The 9,076-nt window shown below is 37.2% G+C and overlaps 1 protein-coding gene across 1 annotated transcript; it reads right to left on the bottom strand.

The window, feature by feature from the left end:
• Positions 1 to 954: 954 nt before the first annotated feature.
• LOC138854819 (uncharacterized) lies at positions 955 to 6,385 on the bottom strand. The gene is made up of 5 exons (XM_070100024.1): positions 6,350 to 6,385; positions 4,372 to 4,527; positions 3,936 to 4,112; positions 3,584 to 3,708; positions 955 to 3,103 (listed from the first exon to the last, which is right to left on the bottom strand). The coding sequence occupies exons 2-5, from the start codon at positions 4,502 to 4,504 to the stop codon at positions 3,071 to 3,073; spliced, it is 468 nt and encodes a 155-aa protein (XP_069956125.1). The 5' UTR covers positions 4,505 to 4,527; positions 6,350 to 6,385; the 3' UTR covers positions 955 to 3,070.
• Between the last annotated feature and the right edge of the window lie 2,691 nt (positions 6,386 to 9,076).

The following is a 9,076-nucleotide window of genomic DNA, read 5'->3' as shown; positions in this document are numbered from 1 at the left end:
TGGGCTCGCCGTCGGGAGTGTGTGTGTGTGTGTGTGTGTGTGTGTGTGTGTGTGTGTGTGTGTGTGTGTGTGTGTGTGTGTGTGTGTGTGTGTGTGTGTGTGTGTGTGTGTGTGTGTGTGTGTATGTGTGTGTGTGTGGTGTGGGTGTATGGCTTAGATGGAAACGAGGGAAGGTTCAGTGTGGTTAGTAGGTGTTAGGAGGTACGTGTGATGCTAGCTGGATTAAGTGTGTGATCCAGTTTGATAGTGGAGAATTTAGGTTTATATCTTTGTATGTGTGTCCCATGGGATGACTCCCATGGCTTGCTCACTTACCATCACACCTCTGTCAGAGGGTTGAGGTATATATTATTGTTTAGAGGTATTGTATGCATGTATGCAGTAAGAATGCTTGAGTGTGGTTTGTTGTGACTGAGATACTGTTGCGATGTGACAGGCTTATATGCTTATGTACAGCTGGGAGACTGAGTGACAGGGAACTGTATGCTGCCGAGAGACAGTGGTGGTTGTCTAAATGAGGGAGAAGAGGGGGAGGGTGTAATAGAATGTTTTGCTATAGGAGACAGCATTGAACGTTGCCCTATTAAGGGCTCATCTCTGAATGGAGGTTAATGAGATAGGATTATATACATATATACGGATTACGGGGTTATTTTTCAAACTGTTCATACTGTGTACCTTGTGTGTGGTGAGAGGAGGCATGTAACAACTTATTGTTTAATGGCACTTTGTTTTATGTAAAAATTTATATGTTTGGTTTTGGTACATTTTAAGTGTATATTAATTTAGGTCACAACCCTGGTACTGTTTTTGTTAAGTGCTATGTTCTTGATGCAAGTTTTTCATGTATGGTTACAGTTACATATACAGAGTTTATACATGCAAGTTTTGTAGCATTTTTTGTTACGTATATTCAGGTGTGGGTAGTAAATCGTTTAGTTACAAGGATGGTGTATTTTTTATTATAGCTTCATGTTTAGTGATTTCAGTCAATCATATATAATTACATGTATATTGTATACCTGTGCTCTAAATAAAACACACAAAATTAGGGGATGAATAGCTACGGAATGTTTAGGTACATAAAATTCTATTATTACAATGTACAGTAAGAGGCCAAAGCATTAGTTTATATATAAAAACTTTTGTATATACAGTTTCATACAAGATATGAATACAAATGTCAGTTTTTGGCTAGTGGCCATTTTATTATGTATGTTCAGGGGTAGGTTGTCATCCGTTAGTTATAAGGATGTTTTCTTATAAATGTTTCATGTATTATGATTACGTCAATGTGTGATATGCATGTATACTGTATATTTTAAATAAAAAAAATCCCTGTTTCAGAGATTATGTCTTCTTGTCTGGTGGATTAGGTTAGGTAATATTTGTCAGGAAACAGGACAAGTGTTTCCTGACGCTGGTCTTAGCCAGATGGCGATCCGCCGTTGGAGATTTTGGTCATCTGACCGAGGCCTTCCGCTGGCTTACCGGTCCACCCCTTTAAAAATTGTGAGAAATTTGCATGAGGCTCACAGGCATATAATTTGGGCCAGGTACAACTAAAATTGCATTCACTGATGTTAGTTGTATCTCAAAGCTAATGGGGCTTCAAGCACTGAAGGTCACAGCACTGCCCCTCCCTTGATGCCCAACCCACTCCAAATCACACTCACACAAAGTTGGAACTATAAATAAATTTACTATCATTTAATAAAACCAGTAACTCTGGTAAATAAGAGTTGTAGACTGTATAGTAAAATTAATGACCTGACTTATTAATTAGTGGTTTAGTCCACAAAATATGCACATTATAATAGAATGTAATGAAAATGTACATGATGAACAAATATTACAGGTTACCATAATTGGCACTAGTTGGACCCCATTTACAAGTATCATTGTTACACAGAAATTACGCAAATTTAGAAATTCACTTACTCATAATTATATTTTTGATAGATCACATCCTAACACCTCCCTGGTAATAGCTAACAGAACCCCTGCAGACTATTGAGAGAGAAAGTGTACTTAATAGTTGATGAGCTGCTCAGAAGATCCGGCGTCCTCTCATTTTTTAACCACACATTATAGTTGTTTCACATAGAATTTATACATTTACCACAACGGAGGACGTTAAAGAAATTTCTAATTCTTGATTCCAGCCGATACACTCATTTTCTTCCTCGATGACGCTCTATTAATAAACCATTTGCCCAACCAGTACTACATCGCCATATTTCAGCGTCTTCCCCATGTATTCCTCCGCGAGGATGGTTTCCTCTTCCTCGAAAATTCTCGGTTAAATTAGCGTCACAATTATATACACATTAAATTATGTTTACATTTACATACTCTACATTCAGTAAAATTATAAATTTTTTCCACAATTATAGCTATAACCATTTTATGGTGGAAAAAAGGTTATATGTAGCCTTAATAACCGTAATGTTGATAGGACTTAACCCCACTAACCAATTATTAAAACACGTGTCTTGCTGGGCAGGACAGCCAGTGATGAGGATGTATACCAGAAAATCCAATCTTTGCCAATTGATTTATTAAACAGAAAAGTAAAGATGTTTATTAAATGTTTGTCAATAGCGAGGAGGAAGCCTCGTTGAAATTAAAAATTTACATTGTAGTAAAAACAGCAGAGTACAGCCAATATTAAGCAGCTGCTTCCTCCATTGCAGTTGCTGCAGCTTCTGTTGTTCATAATTATATGCTAGTTATTGCCATGATGCTGCAGCTGTCTTCGTTGTAGTTACTGGACGATTATATTTGGTTTCTTTACCCGGAGGAGTTAGGAAACCGAATAATGTCTGTTACTGTTGCTGATGCCACAACAAATGTTAGCTCTTGTTGCAGCCTTTGTTGATTCATGAGAGAGGGATGAAGGAGCAGGGAGGTGAGAGAGGGAGGGAAGAGGATGAATTTTCGCTAGAGTTCATCAGGGGCGTCCTTAGTCCTTCAGCAACTTCATATCAGTGTTCACATTTGGAATACTTCAAAGTGTGTTCATCTGACAGGGTTGTGAACTAGATATTCAGCATTTGGTGGTAGTTTCCTACTCATTGATACAATTCTTGAAGGTCTCAAGCTGTAGTAGAAGGGAGAAATTATAATTATTTTTGTTGGTAGTACTTGGTACGTGGTTCGTAGCGAGTGGTAGCTAAGTCTTTTTGTACAAAAAGCATTCAAAGACAAACTAGTGTATTAAGATTAATGATAAAATTTTCGAGTCTTGTAGAACGTTCCAAATATAGAATACAATACGTGTGTATTTTCAACAATGAAACTGTTTAACAAAATGAAAATATGATTAAAATTAATTTAAGCTTATAAAAGACAAATGAAACATCTCCAACTGAAATAGCAAGAGAAAAAAAATTAATGAACGCTGACCTAAAATAAAAAGTTCTAGGAAAGTTATCACTCTGAGTTTTCGAAGGAAAGTTCAGAAGAATTAAGCTACTCGGTTATTTTTGAGACCACTGAAAGATAGCACATTTGTCAATTAATAAAAATTGGTCAGTAGTGCCAATATTAAAGTCAGGTGAGCTCGCTCACTCACACTTACCGTTCCTTTCAGGGTCATGAGACAACGAATCATTGGCACCAATTCGACGTTTGTGAAACCTAAGTCAGTGAGATGCTTCTCGAAAGTGTAGTGATGTGCGCAACTTTCTGCACTCTCAGAAGACTCTGCAAGAATCATGTAAACATTATCCTTCTAACAGTGTTATCATAATATACTACATGTACAAGAAACGTATTAAAGTTTCACTCAAGTAATACTGCAATAACTGCATGACATTGTGAGATGATACAGTCCGTGGCTCTCATACTAAACCAACTGGATAGTAACTAGAAAGTGAATACTAGCGTTAACATTTTTGCCTCAAAATAAGGCTGGGACATAATGTACTAACTTTCTTCAGTTTCAGGGGTGAAGGTGAAACCCAGCTCAGTGGCGCAGGTGGTAACGTTTGCAATCATCCTTTCTTGCCAGTCTCCGGGATGGTTGTGGGCAGGTTTATGGTGATGCCTGCAGCTGTCCATGCTGGCATCACACTTGGTCTTGTCAGCATGGATACACAGCTCATCAGCTAAGGGTATACAGCACAAGGTAAAGTGGTATCTATAAACTCAGAATATAAGACTATTTTAGACAGTTTTCCATCTGTGGTATTTTACATCGCCAACAGTTAGAAGAAAATTCTTCATTTAATATGTTGGGGCTCCACACGAATAAAGGGTTATGTCGATTCAACAAGATTAAACTTTTTCCCTAAATGAGTCGGGCATGGAAAAAAAAAACTTGTACACACATCTCAGCAGCATCAGCATTTAGCAGTTAAGACTTACTCAGTTCTTCCATGGCAACTTCTGGGCCAATATCTGGGCAGGCACCAGCCTCAGCAGCACCTGCCTGGGGCGAAGCATCAACAACCAGCACCACCAGTGCCACCATCACCAACGCAGACATTGAAACCTTCATGGTGTAGCTACACAACAGCCAACCTGAGTGCGATAAAATTAAAGTATTCAGAGACAACTCGCTCAGAAATGTTCAAGATATGTCAAAGTATTTTATCCAGAGTGGTGTATTATAGACCATTCTGAAAAAATACCCTGACTTTGCTCCCTGTAAATAAAGCATTACCATGTGTGTGTGTGTGTGTGTGTGTGTGTGTGTGTGTGTGTGTGTGTGTGTGTGTGTGTGTGTGTGTGTGTGTGTGCGTGTGTGTGTGTGTGTGTGTGTGTGTGTGTGTGTGTGTGTGTGTGTGTGTGTGTGTGTGTGTGTGTGTGTGTGTGTGTGTGTGTGTGTGTGTGTGTGTGTGTGTGTGTGTGTGTGTGTGTGTGTGTGTGTGTGTGTGTGTGTGTGTGTGTGTGTGTGTGTGTCTGTCTGTGTGTGCTTGTGTACTCACCTAATTGTGGTTGCAGGGGTCGAGACTCAGCTCTTGGCCCCGCCTCTTCACCGACCGCTACTAGGTCCTCTCTTCCCCTGCTCCATGAGCTTTATCATACCTCGTCTTAAAACTATGTATAGTTCCTGCCTCCACTACATCGCTTGCCAGACTATTCCACTTCCTAACTACTCTATGACTGAAGAAATACTTGTGTGTGTGTTTGCATGTGTATTTGTGTGCTCATATGTGTGAATGCTTGTATTCGTGTGTATGCATACTCGTGTGTGTGTGTGTGTGTGTTTACTCACCTATTTGTGTGTGTGTGTACTCACCTAGTTGTGGTTGCAGGGGTAGAGTCATAGCTCCTGGCCCCGCCTCTTCACTGGCCGCTACTGGGTCACTCTCCATGCACCATGAGCTTTATCATACCTCTGCTTAAAGCTATGAATGGTTCCTGCCTCCACTACATCGCTTCCCAAACTATTCCACTTCCTAACTACTCTGTGATTGAAGAAATACTTCCTAACATCCCTGTGATTCATCTGAGTCTTCAACTTCCAGCTGTGTCCCCTTGCTGCTGAATCCCATCTGTGTGTGTGTGTGTGTGTGTTTGTGTGTGTCCCAACAATTAATATTTACACCAATAACTCATTACAGTTGTGACTGGGTTCATGATTGTAGCCATGTATAAACGTAAGTAAGTAAATTTACATGATTCATTACCTTTGTAACTTGTGAGTTCATTACCTTTGTACCTAGTTCAGCTATCAAAACTTTGGGGGCCCATTCTCTGGATCCATTATGTACCTTTGTAATCTTCTGACTACCACCCACAGGATGGGTATGGGGTGCATAATAAACATATTAAACTAAACTAAACACAACAACCTGAAAGAAATGTTGTAGTTATAAATGGAACAAGTCACCCCCTTGATGCAGGGGGGAAAAGGAAGCCAAGCCACCGAGACACGGGCCTTGCCTTTTTTTTTAATGATAAAATACGCGACCCATTGTGGTTTGTGAGTTTGAAGATTTAATGTGGAGCCTGTGAAATATTTCACTACCTTAGTATGGGTGTATGATAAACATTACTAACTCAATACTTATAATATTCTACTTAAATTGTAATTTGTTTTCCAGCAAAGTGTTGAGAGCTGACTACGTTATGAGTTTTAACTCGATAGGCAAGTTTAATGAAAGTAATAATTCCGTGGATATAAATGTGCTCATGTACTGTTAAGCTAAAAAAAACTTGATCATTGTACTTTATAAACTTAAACTTAATAGTTGTGTTTTATAAACTGCAACTTGATTACTGTACTTTCTAAACTACAACTTAATCATTGCACTTGTATACCACAAATAAGCTTGTTTTCATAACCAAGTGAGCTCCGCGAACCAGTGTTCCAGTACTGACTCTGTGACGCTGGTACCTTAGTAAGAGTGATGACAAGAAAGAGTGATGTACTATAGTGGGTGGTATTTTGGCCTTTTATATACATGGCAAGGCACGGGTAGCTCCTCCCTCTGAACTCTCACGCTGGAATTGTACTGGATGAATGCCAGGACGACACATTATAATTTGTCTGAGCCTCTAGCGTGTTGTTATTATTCTCATATTGTGTCTGGACACACAAAAAAAAAATGCTTGCATGAAGCAAATAATGGGTAGGCTGTGGTAAGATTGTCATGTCTCCACAAAACTCTTGTACTATAGACGGATGTCAGATCATCATACAAAGGAGTTAACTGAACCAAACGCAGTCAAAATATTCACTGAAAAATGCAACAGAATATATTTTATTATTATAGCAAATACAATTATAGTAGACCATATAAAAACAGGAGTCCTCATATATAAAATATTATTATTATTATCACTACTACTACATACGAAATTAAAAATATTTCTTCTGTTTGCTTGAGAAGCCTCAGAATTTGCATCGCATAATATTTAATTAGTAACATTACTAATATTTTAAGACAGCACTTAAAAAGAGATTTTGTTAGCACATTTTTTATGTAATTTTGATCATAAAATAGTTGGATTGTGCTATATAAAGAACTCTTTCTTTTATTTAACGTCAGAGGAATTAAAATTTCGCAGGAAATGTAATTTTTTGATAACATGAAAAGCTCCCTGTTAGAGACAAGAGATGAAATGTGCCATAATTAAAATTAATCTTTATTCTCATTGTCTTCAGTTTTTATATTATCCCACAGTTTGTAGAAGAAACCTTAAACAACATTTAGGTTGGTCATGGACCATCATTTATTGCAACTGTGTCATCTAAAATTTCCTCTCCAAATTGTAGGCACTGTGACTAATGTTTCCTGTCGTCAGTGTCATGTGTGCTGACACAAGTAACATGTGACGACATCAATATTCTATGCGACTGTCTATGAAGACGTTAATATATATATATATATATATATATATATATATATATATATATATATATATATATATATATATATATATATATATATATATATATATATGTCGTGCCGAATATGTAAAACTGGTCAGTTAGCAAGAACTCATTTAAAATTAAGTCCTTTCTAAAAATTTCTCTTATAAGATTAAAGATATATTTTTTTAATTGATGTTAATGTAAAAATTTTTAATTTTGCACCAAAAGAATCTTAGAAAACTTACCTAACCTTATTCTAACAAGCGCATTTTATTTTAGCCTAACCCTACTAAATATATTTTAAAAACGTTTACAGTAATTTAATACTAAACAAACACAATGAAATATATATTTTTCGTTGGGTTTAGAATGATTCTGGCGAAATTATTGCATACACAAATTTTCGCTTGTCCTATATGGCAAGATGAGCGTTGCTATTTAAGCCAAGATAGCAAGTTCTGCCTATTCGGCACGACATATATATATGTATATATATATATATATATATATATATATATATATATATATATATATATATATATATATATATATATATATATATATATATATATATATATATATATATATATATATATATATATGTATATTGGAATAGTTTTTAAAAATGCAGTATTAGAATGTGGGGCAGAAGTTTGTGGTTATAGGAGGGTGGGTGCAGGAGGAAAGAGGAGTGATTGGTGGAATGATGAAGTAAAGGATGTGATAAAAGAGAAAAAGTTAGCTTATGAGAGGTTTTTACAAAGGAGAAGTGTTATAAGAAGAGTAGAGTATATGGAGAGTAAAAGAAATGTGAAGAGAGTAGTGAGAGAGTGCAAAAGGAGGGCAGATGATAGAGTGGCTAGACATAGGGTCCTGCGAGCCTCAGTGGGTAGACACTGTGCTTGTCTATAGAGGAACTTCAGTCTTTACTACACTGTTCCCTATCAATTCTCCTGACAGGCATGGGTCAAAGGGGATTCCCAGATATTTTACTGATGAAACCAAAGTGATGGGCTCCCCATTACACTGGACATTAAAATTATTTACCCTATCAAGAAATTTTAATGAAAATAAGAAAAAAATTTGGAGTGAGTTAAACAAGTTAAGAAAGCCTAGAGAACGAATGGATTTGTCAGTTAAAAAAGAGTAGGGGAGTTAGTAGATGGGGAGATGGAGGTTTTGGGTAGATGGCGAGAATATTTTGAGGAACTTTTAAATGTCGACGAAGAAAGGGAAGCGGTAATTTCATGCACTGGCCAGGGAGGTATACCATCTTTTAGGAGTGAAGAAGAACCGGATGTGAGTGTGGGGGAGGTGCGTGAGGCATTAAGTAGAAAGAAAGGGGGCTAACACAGCTGGAACTGACGGATCATGACAGAAATGTTAAAAGCAGGGGGGGATATAGTGTTGGAGTGGTTGGTATTTTTGTTTAATAAATGTATGAAAGAGGGGAAGGTACCTAGGGGTTGTATAGTCCCTTTACATAAAGGGAAGGGGGACAAAAGAGATTAGAGGTAAGACAGAATGTAGGATTGCGGATGAGCAAGGAGGTTTCAGAGTGGGTAGGGGATGTGTAGATCAAGTATTTATATTGAAGCATATATGTGAACAGTATTAAGATAAAGGTAGGGAAGTTTTTATTGCATTTATGGATTTAGAAAAGGCATATGATAGAGTGGATAGGGAAGCAATGTGGCAGATGTTGCAAGTATATGGAATAGCTGTTAAGTTACTAAATGCTGTAAA

Source organism: Cherax quadricarinatus, chromosome 71, assembly GCF_038502225.1.
Source record: "Cherax quadricarinatus isolate ZL_2023a chromosome 71, ASM3850222v1, whole genome shotgun sequence".
NCBI lineage: Eukaryota > Metazoa > Arthropoda > Malacostraca > Decapoda > Parastacidae > Cherax > Cherax quadricarinatus.
This window is presented reverse-complemented; position numbering and strand designations above follow the sequence as displayed.